This window comes from Lepidochelys kempii, chromosome 9 (assembly GCF_965140285.1).
Source record: "Lepidochelys kempii isolate rLepKem1 chromosome 9, rLepKem1.hap1, whole genome shotgun sequence".
Taxonomy (NCBI): Eukaryota; Metazoa; Chordata; order Testudines; family Cheloniidae; genus Lepidochelys; species Lepidochelys kempii.
In genome coordinates, this window is record NC_136388.1 from 47,801,507 (window position 1) to 47,823,928 (window position 22,422).

At 46.2% G+C, this 22,422-nt stretch overlaps 1 protein-coding gene across 3 annotated transcripts in view; it reads right to left on the reverse strand.

Moving 5' to 3' along the window:
* The window catches only part of INPP5D (inositol polyphosphate-5-phosphatase D), a 79,459-nt gene that overhangs the window by 38,477 nt on the left and 18,560 nt on the right, over nt 1-22,422 (reverse strand). For all 3 annotated transcript variants that reach the window (XM_073360194.2, XM_073360193.2, XM_073360192.2), the window contains one exon: nt 71-221. In XM_073360194.2, coding sequence (XP_073216295.1) covers nt 71-221 — 151 coding nt within the window. The remainder of the gene's footprint in view (nt 1-70; nt 222-22,422) is intronic.

Here is a 22,422-nt window from a genome sequence, read left to right on the forward strand (position 1 = left end):
ATCTCCAGCATACATCAAGTCTGTTTCACTCCAAGGTCCAAACCATCTACCTTTCCGCTGGATTTTTTACCTGCATCCTCCTCTGGATCATCAGCTGCCTCCTCCTCTTCCCGTTGGACAGGATATTTCAGGTGCCATACCAGACCCATGTTCTCCTTCTTGTAAAACTCTATCAGTTCGTCCAAGTTGTCGAAGTACTTCACCGGAACGCCTTCCGATGCCTGAAACAACCCACAGAACACAGACATTGGCAAACATCACTGCAGATCATTCCCTACCACAGAAATGTCGCTCCTCACTGGAGGCAAAGTAAAGAAAGAGAGAAAAAAAATCGGCTAATACTGTCCAGAGAAAGGCAGCCCAGCTTTCAGCATCTACCTGACCACAGGCTTCCGTGCAGAACAGCTCACACAGTATAAACACAAACAGATATGCACACATGCCCCCGCCAGCATCAGCAAAAACAGCAATCTCAAAGATTCGGTGAAGCCAAGTGGAAGAGATCCCACTTCTATGGCCATTTAATTTTAAAGTGTGTTTGGCTTCAGAGTGACAAAGATCTATAAAAGCAGAAGTATTGATAGGATCGATTCTCATACTTACTGAGAGCAAGGAGCATGGGCAACATTTTATTTTGGTTGTATGTGGTAGGAATCTTCCCTCACTTTTGGATTGCAAGAGAAACACAATCAAATGCACCTATTAGTATCCCTTCCAGTATTCAAATAACTAGGCATAATTAGGCTCAAATAAATGGGCCAGCAAACCATTGAAATTTTAAAAGTTTTAAGATCAAAATGTTGACACTTGAGTGTCTCGAGTTAGTTTTCTAAGTCTATATTTAGGAATTTAAAACAAGTTCAGAGGTGAATCAACCACAACCTTGGGCTTGTCAGCTGGGACTCCAAAAGGATTATCCATGTTTTTAAAAAGTCTGACTTTATTTGGAAAGAAATGTTAAAATGTTCAAGTCCCACAAAGATGAAGGTGATTTCAAGTTCTGACTAATGCCTGTGAGATACTACAGTGGTGTCCACAAAGCTGGGTTGCTATTCAGGCAAGAACATAGAATGACCACACATCTCATTTTGCTGCCACCTACTCAGCATGTGTTGCACAAAGAGAGTCATGAGCTGATAGAGCCTGTGTTAGAGGCATCTTAAGGAGATCCAGGCACCATGAACACAGTGTATTTCATGATGCACTTATTCACCATTGTGGCTAAAGTCACTTTTCAAGATCATCTCTTGCTGGTTGAAACTCTGCAAAAAGTTCACTGCTGGCCCTTATGTCTGAAAACACATCTTTAGGGATAGCAAACATCCTGGGGTCTTTAGAGGCAAAGCTACAGATCAATCAGATCATAAGAATGGCCATACTGGTTCAGACCAAAGATCCATCTAGCCTGGTATCCTGTCTTCTGACCATGGCCAATGCCAGGCGCCCCAGAGGGAATGAACAGAACAGGTAATCATCAAGTGTCACCCTCTTGCCCATTCCCAGCTTCTGGCAAACAGAGACTAGATACGCCATCCTTGCTAATAGCCATTGATTGGCAGCTTCAAGCATAGAGATCAATGAATTGAGGAATGTCAGATCCCCCAGGCTACAGCAGCCACCATTCATGTGGTCCCAGCGTTTTGCCTCCACATTGAGACCTAGTGATATAAAATCATTGGCTCACTGTGGCAGTACACAGATTGACAATCCTCTATACCACAGGTAGCAAGCAAGGATGAAAAGGAGACACCTGTGTCAGCAGCTGCTTCTACAGTTACACTCTAGGACTATCAGATTTTAGGCGCCAATCCAAATGCTTTTCATGGTCTATTCTTCCTGGTGGAAATACAGTTCTCGTTTGTCCTGCAGTGGCAGATCGTGGGCTTTCTGAAATCATAACAAGCCCACACACATACACGCAGCAAGCCCTGATGCAAATAGGAGAGAGTAGCCTATGTGTAGATGATTTCCAGTTCCACCAGGTTACTTTCTACTGGCTTAAAGGGGACCATGAGCAACATACATTTGTGAACACAGTCCCCGTGAGCACTCAATAGCAACAGCAAACACTGCTATCAGGAGGCAAGACTAGAGAAGAGCTATTCTGTCTGATCCGCCCTAGATCACACCATTTATTCTTTAAGTAGTAGGACTTTACCTAAATTTGAAATAAATTGCTACAGAGTCTCAGTCTGGACAGTCTCAGATTGGTGGTGGCTGCGGCACATTAATCTAGTTTTCAAATTTTTGCTTTTATCATTATTAACATACATGAGCTTTCCATACAAGTTTTAACAAATCCTTCTTTGTCATTAACTGTATGTGTGGCCTTTAACAGACCCATTTGGGTTTGGTCAGCCTCGGATCCTTATCAGCATATGTATTTTGTTCAAGAGTCAAACACAGGCAAATCAAGAGCTTGAACATGAGAAACAATGGTACAAACCCCAACAAGCAGAATGACCTCACCTCACATTAAGCAGTGGGGCTCTTTGTCTGGCTTGTTGGAGAACAGGTGTTTCCCATTTAAGGGCTACAGAGCCAAAGAATTACCTGCTATGTGGCAGGCATCTCCATACCAGGTCAGCTCCCATCCCTGGGGCAAGAAGAGCGGGGAGATTACTTATGCCCACATCTGTGCAGCAAAAGCACTATTTCTGAAACACGTTTAGGGAATCCCAGCCATAACAAGATCTCATCTTGATTCCTTCGAGAGAATGAGACCACAGCCCAGAAATTAGGGGAGCAATGTTTTCGGTATCGAGCAAACACATCTGAAGGTTTGGCTACCTGTGGAAAAGTGATCAGGATATATTATTCCTAGTGGACATAAATGTCTTTTAAAAAGCATGGAAAGAAACTTTCACACAAAACATTATCAGGTGCTTTTGAGAATTCAGTCTGAAAGATCTGTGCACAAGGGTGTTCCTGAATTCTGTAATAGTTATTACCAGGACACTGTGGAAAGTGTCACTTTCAGCATAAAGCATAGTACTCAGGCTCAGACACAATGATATTTATGTAAGGCCATTACTACACCAGGTAAAAGGGGTTGCAACAAACTGCTGGTTGGAATATCTAGAACTTGCAACCTCTGCAGAACACTGCAGGTCAAATTCTGCTCTCACTTGCACTGACTTCAAGAGTTACTCAGGTTTTGCACCAGTGGAAATGCAAACAGTGCTTGGCCATATGTATCCGTCCCAGCCATTTTACAGTTGTTGATACTGACTGATGGTAATACCTACGACTCAGAGACCCAGTGAAAATGAAAGAAATATGGCTCCTGTATCTAATCCATAATACAAAAGGATCCTGAAATCAGTGAAGTTACACTGGGACAGAATTTAAGTAATTCAGACTATGTCTACACTAGAGACCTTACAGTGGCACAGCTGTACCAATGCTGCTGAGCTACTGTAAGGTCTCCTATGTAGCCATTCTATGCCGACGGGAGAGAGCTCTCCCGTTGGCATAATTAAACCACCCCCAACAAGAGGCAGTATCATAGCGCTGTCCACACTGGCGCTTCTGTCAGTGTAACTTATGTCAGTTGGGGTGTTTTTTTCCACACTCCTGACCAACAAAAGTTTTACTGACAAAAGTGCTAGTGTAGACATAGCCCTGGTCTACACTAGGAGTTTAGATCGAATTTAGCAGCGTTAAATCGATGTAAACCTGCACCCGTCCACACGATGAAGCCCTTTTTTTCGACTTAAAGGGTTCTTAAAATTGATTTCCTTAATCCACCTCTGACAAGTGGATTAGCGCTTAAATTGGCCTTGCCGGGTCGAATTTGGGGTACTGTGGACGCAATTAGACGGTACTGGCCTCTGGGAGCTATCCCAGAGTGCTCTATTGTGACCGCTCTGGACAGCACTCTCAACTTAGATGCACTGGCCAGGTAGACAGGAAAAGGCCCGCAAACTTTTGAATTTCAATTTCCTGTTTGCATGGTCACCTGCAGCTTGCCACGCTGGCCAGAGCTCATCAGCAGAGGTGACCGTGATGGAGTCCCAGAATCGCAAAAGAGCTCCAGCATGGACCAAACGGGAGGTACGGGATCTGATTGCTGTATGGAGAGAGGAATCCGTGCTATCAGAACTCCATTCCAGTTTTCGAAATGCCAAAACATTTGTCAAAATCTCCCAGGGCATGAAGGACAGAGGCCATAACAAGGACCTGAACCAACGCCGCATGAAACTTAAGGAGCTGAGGCAAGCCTACCAGAAAACCAGAGAGGCAAACGGCCGCTCCAGGTCAGAGCCCCAAACATGCCGCTTCTATGATGAGCTGCATGCCATTTTAGGGGGTTCAGCCACCACGACCCCAGTCGTGTTGTTTGACTCCTTCAATGGAGATGGAGGCAACACAGAAGCAGGTTTTGGGGATGAGGAAGATGATGATGATGAAGTTATAGATAGCTCACAGCAAGCAAGCAGAGAAACCAGTTTTCCCGACAGCCAGAAACTGTTTCTCACTCTGGACCTGGAGGCAGTCCCCCCGTACCCACCCAAGGCTGCCTCCTGGACCCGCCAGGCAGAGAAGGGACCTCTGGTGAGTGTACCTTTTAAAATACTATACATGGTTTAAAAGCAAGCATGTTTAATGATTAATTTTCCCTGGCATTTGCAGCTCTCCTGGATGTACTCCCAAAACCTTTGCAAAAGGTTTCTGGGGAGGGCAGCCTTATTCCACCCACCATGGTGTGGACACTTTACCACACCAGGCCAGTAGCACGTACTCGGGAATCATTGTAGAACAAAGCATTGCAGTGTATGTTTGCTGGCATTCAAATAACATCCATTCTTTATTTCTCTGTGTTATCCTCAGGAGAGTGATATCATTCATGGTCTCCTGGTTGAAATAGAGTGCTTTTCTTAAGGGGACATGCAGAGGTGCCCGTTCCTGCTGGGCTGTTTGCCTGTGGCTGAACAGAAATGTTCCCCGCTGTTAGCCGGGGGGCGGGGGGAGGGGGTGAGGGGCTAGCCACGTGGTGGGGGGAGGCAAAATGCGATCTTGGAACGAAAGCACATGTGCTGTGTATGTAATGTTAACAGCAAGGTTTACCATGAAAGAGTGTAGCCATTGTTTTAGAAAATGTATCTTTTTAAATACCACTGCCTCTTTTTTTTCTCCACCAGCTGCATGTGTTTCAATGATCACAGGATCTTCTCCTTCCCAGAGGCTAGTGAAGATTAGAAGGCGAAAAAAACGCACTCATGATGAAATGTTCTCTGAGCTCATGGTGTCCTCCCACACTGACATAGCACAGACGACTGCGTGGAGGCAGACAATGTCAGAGTGCAGGAAAGCACAATATGACCGGGAGGAGAGGTGGCGGGCTGAAGAGAGTAGGTGGCGGGCTGAAGAGAGTAAGTGGCGGGCTGAAGCTCAAATGTGGCAGCAGCGTGATGAGAGGAGGCAGGATTCAATGCTGAGGCTGCTGGAGGATCAAACCAATATGCTCCAGTGTATGGTTGAGCTGCAGGAAAGGCAGCAGGAGCACAGACCGCCGCTACAGGCCCTGTGTAACCAACCACCCTCCTCCCCAAGTTCCATAGCCTCCTCACCCAGACACCCAAGAACGTGGTGGGGGGGCCTTTGGCCACCCGGCCACTCCACCCCAGAGGATTGCCCAAGCAACAGAAGGCTGGCATTCAATAAGTTTTAAAGTTTTAAACTTTTAAAGTGCTGTGTGGCTTTGTCCTTCCCTCCTCCACCACCCCTCCTAGTGTTTCTCTCCTCCACCACCCCTCCCGGGCTACCTTGGTAGTTATCCCCCTATTTGTGTGATGAATGAATAAAGAATGCATGAATGTGAAGCAACAATGACTTTATTACCTCTGACAGCGGTGATCGAAGGGAGGCGAGGAGGGTGGTTAGCTAACAGGGAAGTAGAGTGAAACAAGGGGCGGTGGTTTTCATCATGGAGAAACAAACAGAACTTTCATACCGTAGCCTGTCCAGTCATGAAACTGGTTTTCAAAGCTTCTCTGATGCGCACCGCACCCTCCTGTGCTCTTCTAACCACGCTAGTGTCTGGCTGTGCGAAACCAGCAGCCAGGCGATTTGCCTCAACCTCCCACCCCGCCATAAACGTCTCCCCCTTACTCTCACAGATATTATGGAGCGCACAGCAAGCAGTAATAACAGTGGGAATATTGGTTTCGCTGAGGTCTAACCGAGTCAGTAAACTGCACCAGCGCGCTTTTAAACGTCCAAATGCACATTCTACCACCATTCTGCATTTGCTCAGCCTGTAGCTGAACAGCTCCTGACCACTGTCCAGGCTGCCTGTGTACGGCTTCATGAGCCATGGCATTAAGGGGTAGGCTGGGTCCCCAAGGATACATATAGGCATTTCAACGTCCCCAACAATTATTTTCTGGTCTGGGAATAAAATCCCTTCCTGCAGCTTTTGAAACAGACCAGAGTTCCTGAAGATGTGAACGTCATGTACCTTTCCCAGCCATCCCATGTTGATGTTGGTGAAACGTCCCTTGTGATCCACCAGTGCTTGCAGCACTATTGAAAAGTACCCCTTGCAGTTTATGTACTCGCCGGCTTGGTGCTCCGGTGCCAAGATAGGGATATGGGTTCCGTCTATGGCCCCACCACAGTTAGGGAATCCCATTGCAGCAAAGCCATCCACTATGACCTGCACATTTCCCAGGGTCACTACCCTTGATATCAGCAGATCTTTGATTGCGTTGGCTACTTGCATCACAGCAGCCCCCACAGTAGATTTGCCCACTCCAAATTGATTCCCGACTGACCAGTAGCTGTCTGGCATTGCAATCTTCCACAGGGCTATCGCCACTTGCTTCTCAACTGTGAGGGCTACTCTCATCTTGGTATTCTTGCGCCTCAGGGCATGGGAAAGCAAGTCACAAAATTCCATAAAAGTGCCCTTACACATGCGAAAGTTTCGCAACCACTGGGAATCGTCCCAGACCTGCAACACTATGTGGTCCCATCGTCTGTGCTTGTTTCCCGAGCCCAAAATCGGCGTTCCACTGCATGAACCTGGCCCATTAGCACCATGATGCCCACATTGCCAGGGCCCGTTTTGAGAGAAGTCTGTGTCCATGTCCTCGTCACTCACGTTACTGAGCTGACGTCGCCTACTCGCCCAGTATCGCTTTGCCAGGTTCCGGTGCTGCATATACTGCTGGATTATGCACGTGGTGTTTAATGTGCTCCTAATTGCCAAAGTGATCTGAGCGGGCTCCATGCTTGCCGTGGTATGGCGTCTGCACAGAAAAAAGGCACGGAACGATTGTCTGCCGTTGCCCTGATGGAGGGAGGGGCAACTGACGACATGGCTTACAGGGTTGGTTTACAGGGAATTAAAATCAACAAAGGGGGTGGCTTTGCGAGAAACTGAATGGCCCCCTCAAGGATAGAACTCAAAACCTCAAGGACAGAACTCAAAACTGGGTTTGGCAGGCCGTTCACAGGGGGAAGGAGGAGAAAATGAATACAAAACAAATCTGGTCTATTTCTTGTTTTGAGCCACTTCATCTATCTTTATACATCTTGCTGGCAGCAGACTGTGCAGTACGATTGCTAGCTGTCATTATCTCCTGGGTGCTCGGCAGAAGACGGTGCAGTATGACGACTAGCCATCATCTTCTGCTGGCTGGAGGTTAAAAGACAGTGCACGGCCTGTAGGACTGAATCGCCCCGAGACGAAACTTAAAAGGGAAATGACCTGACTGAGTCACTCCCATGTTTGCCCAGGCACCCGATTAAAAGAGCACCCAGGACTACGTCGATGACGGCTACCATTCATACTGCACTGTCTGCTGCCAAAAGGCAATTAACTGCTGCTGTGTAGCATTGCAGTATCACGTCTGCCAGCACCCAGGAGACATACGGTGACGGTTTGCTGAGCGGGCTCCATGCTTGCCGTGGTATGGTGTCTGCACACGTAACTCAAGAAAAAAGGCGCAAAACGATTGTCTGCCCCTGCTTTCATGGAGGGAGGGAGGGAACGGGGGCCTGATGATATGTACCCAGAACCACCCACGACAATGTTTTAGCCCCATCAGGCACTGGGATTTCTACCCAGAATTCAGATGGGCGGCGGAGACTGCGGGAACTGTGGGATAGCCACCCACAGTGCAACGCTCCGGAAGTCCAGGGTTGCCCCGGTACTGTGGACACACTCCGCCGACTACATGCACTTAGACCACTTGTGTGGGGACACACACAATCAACTGTATAAAACCGCTTTCTACAAAACCGACTTCTATAAATTCGACCTAATTTCGTAGTGTAGACATACCCATAGCCTCAGTCAGTCTCCTCCTTGTTTCCCTCTTGATTACTAAAGCATTTCCTCTGCTCTGAGATTCCAGTTGTTATTGTTATGAGTTGTGTGAAACTTTGTTATGAGATGAGTTAAAACCTCATTGAGATTGAAAGGCATGAATTCACCCTTCAACTAACATGACTGCTAGAGTAAGCCCCTACCTAAAGACAAAAGGAGTATGTGAACCCACCCAGGAGCTTTTGCTGAGTGTTTTTTTAGGGGTAGGGATGGGGAGGCAGAACAGATAAAAACCTGGGAAAGATAGAGGGAGTAAGGGCTTGTCTACAGCTAGGGCGGGGTAGATTCACACCCCAGTTTCTTGTGAAGTAGATGTCTGTGTAGACAAGCCCAGAGAAACTGCCTGAAGGTGCAGTAGAAAGCATGGTGGCTGACCAGTGTTCCCTCTAATTTTTCCCACACATGTGCAGAATTAATTTTGTTATGTGCACCAATATGGAGGTGATGTGTCATACATAACAAAATTCATGTGGTGGGGGTGGGGCCGAGGGATTTGGAGTGTGGGAGGGGGCTCAGGACTGGGGCAGAGGGTTGGGGCGCAGGTGAGTGAGGGCTCTGCCTAGGGTTGCAGGCTCTGGGGTGTGGCCAGTGCTGAGGGCTGGGGCAGAGGGTTGTGGGGTGGGGTGAAGGCTCTGTGCGCTCTGGGGTGGGGCTGAGGATGAGAGGTTTGGGGTGAAGGCTGTTCCAGGGCCATGGCAAGGAGAGAGAGAGGACTCCCCCAGCTCTCTCTCCCCGCAGCAGCACCTGGGCTGGGGGTGAGAGCTGCCCCTCCCCTGGCTGTGGCAGGTCTGGTCCGGGGCTGGGTTTGGGCCAGGGGAGGGGTGCTCCTCCCACAGCCGCGGCAGGTCTGGGGCTAGGTTGGGGCACCCCTCCCCCAGCTGCGGCAGGTCCCAGTCCAGCAAGTTGCCTGAGCGCCTGTGTGGCGCTTAATAGGCTGCTGCGTGGCCACGTGGTTTACAGGGAACTTAGTGGCTGACCCTGGAAGAAACCTGGGGAGAGGTTTTGGGTCAGGGATGCAGGCTGAAAAGAGTGTTTTTGGTGCTGTGAGCAAAATAAGCTGTTCCCTGCTAGTTGATTCCATCTGTTTTCAGAGACAAAGGACTTTGTACATTCTTTGTAAATACACAAAACTGCACCAGAGAAATATCTAGCAACAATTTCTTCTCCTAACTGGAACAACCTACTAGACCCTGAATTTTGGCTAGCTGCTCAGGTCAAACGGAGTAACATTATTAATACTGTAGAAGTTAAGCACATAGCCATGGATCAGGACCCTATTGTGCTAGGTGCTATACAAACATAGACAGACCAAAAGAGCAGTCCCATCCCAAAGAGTTAATGCATGAAGTATAAGACAAGAGGCAATAGGTGGAGACAGTCAGACGGGGCAAGCACAACAAAACAATTCGGCAACAGTTAAAAAGGAAAGCTGGAAATAGCTACCCATTAAAATGACACCATGAAAACCTAACCCATGCAACACATGCTGAGCAACATCATCACCTGCCTCATCTTGTCCCGCTGAGTTTAATCCATCCATGATTAAAATGACACATACACCTCTTTTTCCATAATAAAGATGAAACCAAAATAAACACCAAGCACAGGCAAACAACAGACCAGATCTTCACTCTACGAAACACAATAGAGTGCAACATACATTTCATAGACTTTGAGAAGGCTTTCGACAGCATTCACAGGACAAGCCTATAGCGCATTCTGCGGGCATATGGAATCCCGTTCCGCATCATCAATGTCATCAAAAGCTTCTATTTCAACTTTACATGCAGTGATGATCACAGTGAGCTCAGTTTTGAAGTCAAAACAGGAGTACGTCAGGGGTGTGTCATGTCTGCAATCCTCTTCAACATTGCCATCGACTGGGTAATGCGGCATACAACAGAAGACATGCCAAGAGGCATTAAATGGACACTCTTCTCATCCCTTGAAGACCTGGACTTTGCAGATGATGTCGCTCCCCTATCACATATCCAACACCATATACAAGAAAAAACAACTCGCCTCAACACATTCAGTCAGCAAATTGGACTGAAAATCAACTGCAATAAGACAGATATCATGATCTTTAATATTGCCTCAGCAGATGGAGAAGGATCAGTCATGTGCTTCGGATGGAAACTGATTCCATCACCAGAGTAGCAATAAGATGGACAGCTGAAGGCAAGCGAAAACGAGGCCGCCCGAAAACAACATGGCGAAAAGCTGTGGAAGCCGAGCTGAAAAACCTGGACACAGCTGGGGAACCATTGAAAGACTTGCCAGAAATGGACAGGAGTGGAGGAGCTTCATCACTGCCCTAAACGCAGGAGGTGTAATAGGAATATGATGCTAATGATGATGACAGGCAAACAAGCAGGTCTGTGCTATCCTCGTCTTACTGCTTAGCTTTTAAATGTGCATCAACCCTCAAGTATATTTAGCGCTAGACATTACAGAAAATTACCCGAGGGGAACAGAGAGCATTGCTGTTTGGATATGGAGGGCTCATTGAAAACATACCAAGTATTTCACACTTATTTTCTCACTTGCTCACAAAGGGCTAGCGTTGAAGGGATGCGCAGAGGAGCTGGACGGTAGTGGTAAACCTCCAGGAGGCATTGAGTCAGCCAGGGCACGCCCAGAAAGTGCATGCTGCACTGGTCTCTTTGCCGGTCTAGAAGAGGTCTACAAGAATGGGTGCTCTCTCACTTGTGCCAGCCAGTGCCACCTCTTAGCCAGTGGAGCTGGGGAGTCAGGTCCTCATTTCCACCCTTTTTGACTTGACCTACACTAGTATTCTTCTTCCAGTTCCCCACTGTTGCACTACCACAGATCCTGTGTCACAGGCAGTAGCAAGCTAGTGTAAACAAGTGACTGGTCTCAACTGCTCTAGACCTGCTCCAATTACCTTGGAGGATTGGAGTAGGACAGTGACATCAGGATCATCAGAGACCAAGGGATTAAATTAGAGAGATTAAACAGGAAACAGCACTGATCCTCACAGGAGGACCAAGGTTTGCCATCCTCTCCTTCCATTATGCTCTAATAAATTTGTTAGTCTCTAAGGTGCCACAAGTACTCCTGTTCTTTTTGCGGATACAGACTAACACGGCTGCTACTCTGAAACCTTCCATGGAGATGCTTTGCCATCCAAGTTCTCTCCCATCCCTCTCACTCTCCAGGTCCCCTCAAGATTTCTCCTGCCCTCCCCCACTCCACTTGTTCCCAAGTCCTCTCCTCCACTCCTAGATCCCCTCTAAATGGCCTTCTATTCTGCCCTAGAAGTTTCCCCATCCTCTCCCTCAATCCCTGGGTTCTGCCTATCTCTCCCCTGCCCCACAGCTGGCCCTAGAACTTTCCATCTCTCGCCTACATCCTTTGCCTCCCCTGCGCAATCTCTTCCCTCTTCTCCACCCTGACTTCCCCAAGCACCGTCCCATCTGCTTGCCTGGTCCCTGGCATCTCAGTGTTTCAAGAAGTAAACTGGACCCTGCAAAGCTCTCTTCCCAGGGACTGCTCTCTCTAGGCCAAATCCAGGCCTGGGATATAGGAAGAGGAAGGATATAGGAAGAGGAACTCCTGCTGCCAAGTGTGGGTCACTTCCTCAACACTTCCTAGTCTACATGGTAACCACAGAAAGCACTCAGCAGTAGGGTGGCTAGGTGTCCAGTCTGGTTGAAAAGAGGACCTGACCGGACACCCAAAGTCCGATTACTACGGGTGGGGGAGGTGGGGAGGAGCCAAGTCATCACCAGCTCCAGCCCCAACTCAGCTGGGCCTGCCTCTTACCTGTGTCGGGCAGCTGCAGCTCCCAGCCCCAGCTTTGCGGGCGAGTCCCTCCTGACCCAGGCAGAGATGGGGAAGAGAAGGGAAGAGTTGCGAGTGACGGAATGGGAGCAGGGCCTCAGGGGGGAAGAGGCTGGGAAGGGTTGGGACCTGTGGGGAAGGGGTGGAGCAGGGACGGGAAGGAGAGGTTCTAGCACTCCTACTAGAGTGTTTGGTTTTAAAATATTACAAAGTTGGCAACCCTACTCAGCAGCAGCCCCTGCTCCCCCTTGCGCTGGTGTGCAGGAGGGCATGCTGGTATCATCCAACAGACCCACCCCTCACCTCTGGAGCATCCACTCCTCCGGTAACTCCTCGGCCCTCCACAAGGGCTGCACTGGCAGACCCGGCCAAACCCCTCAGCGCTTGAAGTCAAGGGAAGCAGACTCCCTACTATACCCTCTAGAACTAGAGAGAGGAGGGCATTGGCTGGAGCGCACACCACCAGTTTTACAGCAAGACTTCCGCAGAGAGCTACACATCTGGCCTGAACAGCTGAAAAGAGACAGCAAAAACTAGTAAAGAAAAGGGGAACCGGATGGACCGGAGCCTGTGGGCTGCCCACAATCCAACCACAAACGAGGGGCTGGGGAACGGGCCTGCACAGCAACCAGTCACAACAGTCGGCTCCAATCCACCCCAGAGTGAAGAAAACCGCCACCGCTGCAGAATCCCCCCAGAACTGCCACATATCAGTTTTACCATCTAAGGAGCAATATTATTTGCAAATACTTTGAAAGGATGAAGACCATGGTCAACAACATTGCTCCTCTGGCACAACGGAACTCTCTATGCTGGTGGTAAAGCTTGCCAGGGGGCAGTCTCAGGCCCCCCAGGAAATAAGGACCAAACCTTCCCACATTCCACTCCAAATACAAGGCACATTTCTTTGACCTGTCTTCTCTCTCATGAATTCTGTAGAACCCATATTTTATGAACTAATTGGAGATTGAGGGTTCATAACATAGAATATCCCAAAATGACCCTGGGTATGGTACATCAGTTGCAGTATAGAGCACTGAATTGCTTTCTTCTCACCATGCAAACTACCACAAAGTGATTTCCCATACACTGACGGCACTGGAATGCAAGGGGATGTCGACTTGTTCTTCATTGACAGGACTTTCATTATGTGATTTTTTTTCCCCTCTCAGGAAAAATCATTCCTAGAATTGGTCATTCATAAGACTGGCGTTTGTAAAATCAAGGTTATACTGTACATCGCAACAGATGCATATGTTAAAAAAATCCCTACCAAACCAAGACATTCCACTGCACACACTTCTAGTCATGTTGTTTGATGCATTGCTTGAAGGCGCTTAGATACTATGGTGACGGGGCACGGTATACAAGAACCTAGATTGAACAGAAGGCCTATAATTCAGCTCCCTGTCCTGCTGGGATACTGAGTAGTCCCAGGTTCCAGAGTAACAGCCGTGTTAGTCTGTATTTGCAAAAAGAAAAGGAGTACTTGTGGCACCTTAGAGACTAACCAATTTATTTGAGCATAAGCTTTCGTGAGCTACAGCTCACTTCATCGGATGCATAAAGTGGAAAATACAGTGAGGATGTTTTTATACACAGACCATGAAAAAAATGAGGATGTCTTTACACACACAGACCATGAAAAAATGGGTGTTTATCACTACAAAAGGTTTTCTCTCCCACACCCCACTCTCCTGTCAGAGTAACAGCCGTGTTAGTCTGTATTCGCAAAAAGAAAAGGAGTACTTGTGGCACCTTAGAGACTAACAAATTTATTTGAGCATAAGCTTTCGTGAGCTACAGCTCACTTCATCGGATGCAGTAGTCCCAGAGACACTGGTCTGTTGCTGATAGACTGGGGCTGTGTCAGAGAACTGCAGAGCTGAAGAGTAAGAAATGTCACAGATTAAGAAATAAAGAAAGCGTTATGCAATCTGTAGCTATGTTCAGTCTCGTGTTCAGGTTTCTGGAGAGGCTCATCTGAAGGCTGGCCTAACCATTCCCACTGCCAAAGGGCAAGGAAAGGAACATATTGCAGGGACATATGATGTTTCAAGTCACACTTGAATTTGTGGGAAAGGATCACAGGTTGGAGAGGGAAAGGATCACAGGTTGGAGAGGAAAAGCAGAAGTACATAGTAAAATGTACTCCTGGCACTAAGTTTCTAAGCATCTGGGCTCCAAAGAGCATTGGAAAAAAAATTATAGACTTTACACTTTGAACAAACCTCCATGGGAGAACGGAGCTGCATAGCCAGGGGCCAGTCAGAGGGAAATATTGACTTCATATAATCTGCTCTGGTTTTTTAAATGAGGAACAGAAATGAAAACAGGCAATGCAAGCAGAAGTGAGTGATCTACAGCAGCCGAAAACAAGGTGGGACTGTATGAGTTATTTTTAGCATGCACACATGCACCTCTTCTCCCCACTCCAATATACACACACAGTTTACCAGGCAGAGTCAAACTGATGTTCATCACCTGTGATTCCCTCTTCAAACCCTCCCACTGTTCCTCTTTGCCCAGGATTGTGATAACTTCTTCAAGGAGAAGATCAATAAGAACCAATATGACTTTTCTTTTCATCCCTCCTTCCAAAACTCTTTCCTCCTTCTCCCCAGACACACACTTGGAGGTCTCTCACCTACTTTTAACTCCTCCATCTGTCCCTTTGGGTCTAGACCTCCTGGCCTTCTTTACCCTTGTTTTCCCTCCCTCTTTCTATAGGCATCTTCTTGTATCTCTCATCCTCCAAAAAACTACCCTCCGTCCTACATGTCTTTTCAATCACTATCCTATCTCCCCTTTCCTCTAAGCTCACTGAACAACTGCTTATATCTACTGTCTCTAGTCACTTTTGGATCTTGGAGTCAAAGGAAGCAGACTCCCTAGTATACACTCTGGCACTGCAGAAAGGAGGGCATTGGATGCACTGCCATACAGTCTAATGTAGCTTCTGTCATTTCCACTCTATGGAAACTAAAGTCTCTAATGACTCGTTCCTGGCTAAATCTTGTGGCCAGTATTTCAACCTCATCTGCATCAAGGCAGCTATAACACTGCTGATCATTTCCTCCTCCTCAACATCCTGTCCTGTCTTGGTTCTCCGATCTCTCTGACTGCTCCTTCAACAGCATTTTTTGCAGTTCCTCTTTCCTCCTGCCGGACCCCTTCTCTGTGAACATCTCATAGGGCCTGGCCTTAGACCCCTCCCCACATCTTACCTCTGAGTGACTTAAGCTTGCCGGTGCCGCCAAAATGTCTTGGCATAGAGGCTCCGAAACTAGCCTTACTGAGAATGCCTTTTAGTATTTCTGAGGGGATTAGTGGAGGGATTATGAAGACATATAAGGAAAACGGCTTTTCATATACAGAACCCAGTGCAAGCTGGGCACAGAAGGGGCTAACTAGGGGCTCTCTACTGGGGTTCTGAATTTTGGTTGGCTGTATTCCTGGAGGTTTCATCACATGACAGACATAATCTTTAATTAAAGATTAACTTTTAATTCCTGGAGACTCCAGGACAGTCCTGGAGGGTTGGCAACCCTAGTCTTTACAGCAGTGCTATAAATAGAAAGCACAGGATGATTGGGGCCCTGAGAGAAAGGGGAAGTGTTCCCTCTCCATAAACCCAGGCCAGTTAGCAAGGAGGAACTGGAAAACTGAGCATCTTATTATATTGCTTAAGGCCAACTGTTTCTAAGCTTGGTGCCTCAGGAGTAGCCTGATTTTCAAAGTAGAGGAGAACTTGCAGCATCACTGCAAGCTGAAAATCAGGCCACTTCCACTGAGGTGCCAAAAGTATTACCAGGAGAAGATTACTTCCTTTAGGCACCTGGTTTGGAAAATGTTGGCTTAAAACATACTAAGTTAGCCAGGTGAAACTAACCAGCTCATTAGACATTTCTCAAGCAGCCTTTTGCATCTCATTCAAATAAGCATTGACGTTTGTTTCAGGAACTGAAGTTAGTGCCTCATAGATGGTTGATAAATGCTTTATCTAAGGCTTGGTCTACACTACAGACTTACGTCACTATAACTACGGCGCTCAAGGGTGTGGAATTGAGTGACAGTTATACCGACCCAACTCCTGGTGTAGACAGCGCTACGTTGACAGGAGGGCTTTTCCCATCGACATAGCTACCACCTCAGGGAGGTGGAGTACCTACACGGATGAAGAAGCTCTCCTGTCAACATAGATAGCACTGTATGTGTAGACAAGCCCTTTTAAAACATCTTGTTAGCTCTTCAGACAAAGTCTCTGTTGTTCAGGTTGAAACTTGTGCTAAGCCTTTACTAAGCAATTTTAGGAGGATTTCTCAGTAACTTGACTTTAGACAGGAGTCACAGCAGGGAGTAACAGCTACTTCCCAAGCCAGCCATAAGCATGATCTATTTTAACACAGCTTTGGGGGCCCGGAGAAACAAGATGCTAAGTGGACAACATGGACTGAGGGGTAGGCTGGAGGGGCTGGAGGACCCCATGGAGGAGTGGGCAGCTGCGGGACCATGGGGTAAGGGGTGGACTCTGATGATTGGAGAAAAATTGAGGGCAGATGGGAGTGAGGAGGGAATTCGGGGGGCTGGATGACTATGAGGTGAGGAGTCTTCAGGGCAGCAAGCAGGTGAGCTGAGCATGGGGATAAGGGGGAGAGGTGAAGGAACGCGGAGGGTTGGGGGGTCTGCAGCCTGGTAACACATGCAGCAGCCTCTGAGGACCAGCTAGGACCTAGGAGGGATCTGCTGCCTCCAACAGAGGAGTAGTTCATGTGAGGAACCTTTTTAATTAGTGCTGGGGACTGTATAGAGGCTTCTGCTTGGGTTGGGGTGTGGATTTTAGGGTGCCCTGAAATGAAGAGAATGGATGGTGGTTTGGGGGTTATCTGGAAGCCAGAACCAGGGGAGGGGAACAATGAGAGTTGTAGAGGTAAATGATGGACCCTGTGGCCCTTGGAGAATTTTTTTTGGGGGGGGGCGAGAGGGAGGGCAGGTACAAGGTGAATGGCCCATGCCATTTCTGAAGCATGGAAGCTGGATGAACACTATTCATGACATATTTCATGAATGGTTTGGTCCTGAAACTACAAGGGTGGCTTATTCAAAGCTGAGTTTGATCTAATGCCTTTTTCTATGTGAGATTTGAGACTAAAATGTTGAAAGTTAATCACTGCTAAATTAGGAGCATGAGAGTACCTGATCTGACTTCATAAGATCTGGAAGAAGCAATTGTTGGCCAATGGGAATAAGGAATTATAATAACCTACAGAAAAGTCAGTGTATAACTTTTAAAAAATCGCTTTTAGCTCTTCTGAAGGCCAACTGGATGGAAATTGGATGTACATATCACTAAACAAAAGACAAACTAAAAGACTAACAACCACACTGTCAATGTGAGAAAAATTCCATCTAGCTCTTTAGAAAGTAACTGAAGGACACCAGTCTTCATTGGCCCTACCACCCATTTCATTAGTTGAAGAGTAAGCTTGACCTGGAGAGATATCGCATGTGAATGTTTGTCATTGTTACCATGCTTCATATCTTCTTATAGAAAAGAATTCTTGCTAAATGAGAGAGCATTCTGCTCTGCTTTTCACATGGCTGTAAATGAAGCAGTTGAGCAGGTTCAACATCCACTTGCCTAGTAGAAGAACACTGAAGTGTGTGTGTTTGAAGCCAGCTGTATCGATAATTGCTGAAAATAATTCATTTTAGTTAGAGATGAGCCCAGATCCAAATACATGCACCTCACAGTATTCCATATTATGGGTGAGGGCTAGACCTGAATGTAGCTGTGGATCCAAACTGCATCTGAGACCTGAAGTGTGCAAGTCCGTACTGAGATCTAACCTCCTCCCAGATCTGGTTTTCACAATCCAGGCCCAAAAGCATAACTTCCACCATTTGGAAAGACAGAGCCTTTTACCCATGCAAACTTTAAATGATTAACATTTGCTAAATATGGACCTTAAAGCACTTGGGCCTAATTTTTCAAAAGAGACTAGTGGTCTTGAGTGCCCAAATTGAGTCACCTTAAAAGGGCCTGATTTTCAGAGGCCAGTTGTTCAGCACTTCTGAAAATCAGGTTATTGAAAATCTTCCTATCCATTATTCCTCATATTCCACCCGGGCCTCATCCTGCCACCTCCTAAGGACTTGTTAATATTCTCTTTATAGGCCCTTGTAAGATATAGCAGAATTGTGCAATTTTCAAAGTAAAGTCTTCATGTGAAAGGCCTTAATGTTTCAGTGAAGTCCAACTAGCGCCCCAAAGTAATATTTACCTGTCTTTATACTACCATCCCACTCAATATATACCCTTTGCCTAAAATTTGCCAAAATATAAGCAAAGGTCAAAATAATAACTTACACATTTCCTATTTCAGGGACCCAATTCCAGTATGCTATAACACAATGCTCACTAAAAAGCCATATGTTAATTGCTAGACATCTAGTTAATACAGTTAAAAATACAAACTGGCAAGGTCTACACGTGGTTACGTAAATCTACAATATTATGTAATCAGCACATTCTATAACACCAAACAGATCAATCATTCTAATTCTATTCATTGGAATGTTCCTCTACTCCACCAACACATTGCACTATGACAAAACTCACGGAAATCAAACATAACCATAATGTTCCCGGAGACTGGATTTCTCTTAACAGTTTTACACATTTAATGAACGAGATAAAAAATCAATATATTACCATTACAGAACAAACCAAGGGAGCGGTGTTACGTTAGAGTGGGTGGTGTAAATCAGATGAGTGGATAGTGTGTGAGCAAGGATTCTTCGGCAGTGTGGAATTAGCTAGATTCTTTAACTGTTTATTTGCAGACAGCCTAATGTTTGGGTAGAGTTTTTATATAATAAAGTATAAGTTTTTGAGTGTCCTGGACTCTGTTGAAACATTTCCAGTCTTAGCCCTTCTAAAACTACGTTTTTGTTTGTCTCGCGATATTTGCTGGTTCACTTAATGCTCCAGCTCCTGGAGTCATGTGATTAAATGGGAATCTCAGCTGCCTTAAAAAAAGTAAGTTTCTAGTCCTCGCGGCTGCAGAGAAAAGCTTGAAAACTTGAAGCCTACACTCAAACACCAGAAGGCAAATAAAAAGAACCCTAACTTCAATATTTTTAAAATCTCCTGATTTTTAGGCCAATCATGATTTTTGCAGGGCCTGACATGATTTTCTGAGTACATGGTGTTGGCAAAAACTGAACTAGAAAAGCTGTTGTAGGTCACTGTTATCTGCTCCTCTGTGGGTATTTTAAATGGCATATCTGTATTTATTTCTTCAGCAGAGTAAGTTCATTTTGAAAAATGGTAAATATGTCATTACAGAACATGCTGCTGGCTTCAGAATTCCTGAGAACAGAGATAATGTGTGTGTGTACACATAACCATAGCATGGGCCAGGTTCTGTCCCCCACTCCATTTTCTGAGGTGCTCCTCTACCCAGGGCTGAAGCCAGACAGAAAGTAAGGAAACCATAACAAATCCCCTAAATACATTCCCCACCCTATCTGCTGTATTGAACGGATCTCAACCGCAGCACAGAATCAGGCCCTAAATTGCATAACCAAAATTACTATTTAAAATACACAATGGAGAAGAGAACTTATGAGGTTAAGGAAGTCAGAATTACTGGAGATATACTGCTCCCTAAGAAAATTATGTAAGTACTCTAGATGTATGAGCATATAAAACAGGATTCATGGTGTCTAACATTTTAGAAAATACTCTTTGTGTTAGTATTTGAGAAATAGCATGGGACTGAATAATTCAAAACTATATGGTAATGCAGATGCACAAGAGGTGCAGAGGTAAATTTACAATTTCCTGTCTTCAGTATGCGTAATTTCTCAGCCTTAAAGTTGCAGTACTTTCTCTATCTTAACTCCTCATTCCCTAAGAGAATCACTTGTGGCAAGTTTTCTGTGGTAACAAGTAAGTCAGGGTGAAATCGATCTTTTTTAATATAAAAGTTTCATTAAATCTATCTTTAGCAAAATAAATTAATCTCACTTTCATATATAAGTTTTGCAGTTTTGCATACTGACTAGATCTTGACTTTCTGAAGACCGAGGGCCCGATTCTGCTCTCGCTGAAGTCCAGGATCAGTTTGGTCATTGGTTTGGATGGGTGCAGGATTCCTGTGTCTTTCCAGGATTGTCAGTTTATGTGATAAAAATGGAACCTGCCATTTTTCACAGAGCCTACATGTGGGTCCAATCTTGCCCTTAGCTCCCACTGAAGTCAAACAATATGCAGCACCTCATAGGATTGGGCCCATAATTTCCAATCACCAGTTTTTAATCAAACAGATGAGTTCAACAATTTTGCATCTATAACAATGAGCCAAATTCCACAGTACTTAATGCCAGGAAGTCCCCTTGGTTCAGGTCTCATTGCATGCTGCAGGGATTGGCACAACGCAGATCACAATAGAATTGTTAGTCAGAATGACAAAACTGCTGCCGGTTCGTATGCAGTCCTCGCTCTCTGTCTGCAAAGTGCTCACAAGGGACCTGGCCGTGCATTCTCTGCAAACCAGAAACTGCTCCTGACGTCAGTGACAACAGCAATGCCACAAGGAATGCGGGTACTGACCCAAGTTAACGCTCTAATCAGATCACGCTAGATGGATCTGCCGCCATACATATACACTGACAGAACATGGTAGAGAATGGAGGGAAGGGTGACACAGTAGCTGTTCAAGGGCACTCTGAGCAGAGTGTCCAAGGACTGAATGAGCATGGACAGTGAATTTCCCTTAAGAAGAGGGGAGAGTATTGCTGTCAGGGTGATATGAACAAGTTGTCCTGCCACTGTGCATGTTCAGCTGATAGAGGATTTGGATCTGTCTGGTACCTTTCACAAACACTAAGTTCACATGTAAACATGGGACGGTCCAGCCCTTTCCCCTATACTGTTTTTGGATATGGGTGACAGGATGGAGGTGGGCAGTGTTGGGAGGAACTCTAGCATCTCTCATATCTTCAGCAAGCTGAGTCCCCAGAACGCTGCAAATACGCTGCTGGATTGGTATAAAGAATAGTATCCAGGTCTGCAGAGCCTGGGGAGGCTGATATTTCCACAGTGCCACTAGAAGGCCATGCAGAGACATGGCCAGGGAGCACTGTGGGGAGTCAGCGCCACAGGAAGTCTTGCCCAAAGACCCAGAGTGACAGTACCTTGCCACCTTCTAATTGGTCAAGTGTCTCTACTTAAACCCAGGGGTTGCCCCAGGAAGTTGTCTGGACAACCACACAGACCTTGGCCTGCTGCAGACTTCACTTCATCTCCTGATCTCTGGTCTCTTGACTCCAGCTTGACTTTGATCCCGATTTCTGCCTCTTGATTCTAACCTGGTGCTACCTCTGATCTCTGATCCCAGCCTGACTCTGACCCTGACTCTTGTTTACGGGACCTGCCTTTGCAATTCCTTCATCTTCATCCTGTCCCTGGTGAGCAGACCTCAGCCCGGCTGTGACCACTCGGCAAGACCGCGCACACCCCCGGTCCCTTACACCTCTGGCTTGAGCTTCATTTGGCGTGCAGACAGTCACAGTTTCTGGCCTGTTTATGAACTGCTCACACATGGTGTCATTCGTTTCCTGTTACATGTAGTCCTGCTATCAGAGCAGATGCTCAAAATTCACTTGATACAAAGCTAGGGACGAACCCTACAGTCCACATACATCCAGAACTCCCACTCAACTCAGTGACAGCTGAGAGTGATCAGGTTCAGGCCCCTCCCTAGCAAAAAATGATGGAAAATCCTGTATTATTAGAGGGAAAAAACACTTCCTGCAACGGTGAGTTGGTATGAATTAATGCAATGCTCATGCTCATGCACAATGTCAGATCATTAGAATGGGAAACTGAAGTCCTGTGTATATCCAGAGAACAAGTAAGGCAGCAGGATATCCATGTACTGTATCTTTAAATCTGTAGCAGGAAGTCAGGCAGCAGGGTAGCTGGAGAAAGTGAAACAGAGAGTGAGACACACACACACACACACAGACAGGCAGAGATGACATGAAGAACACCTTTATTCACATAAAATCACATTAAAAACTATTTAAAATGTTATACAAGTACAATATATACACCAAAAGATATGAAAAAAATAAAGCAACACACATCATAAACGAACATTAAACACGGCTCATTAAAGCATCGTCATCACCAAATTCAAATGACTGTTAACACACCAAGTCAACCGAAAAGTGTCCAGGTTATCTGTCCATTTATAAAACGTGTA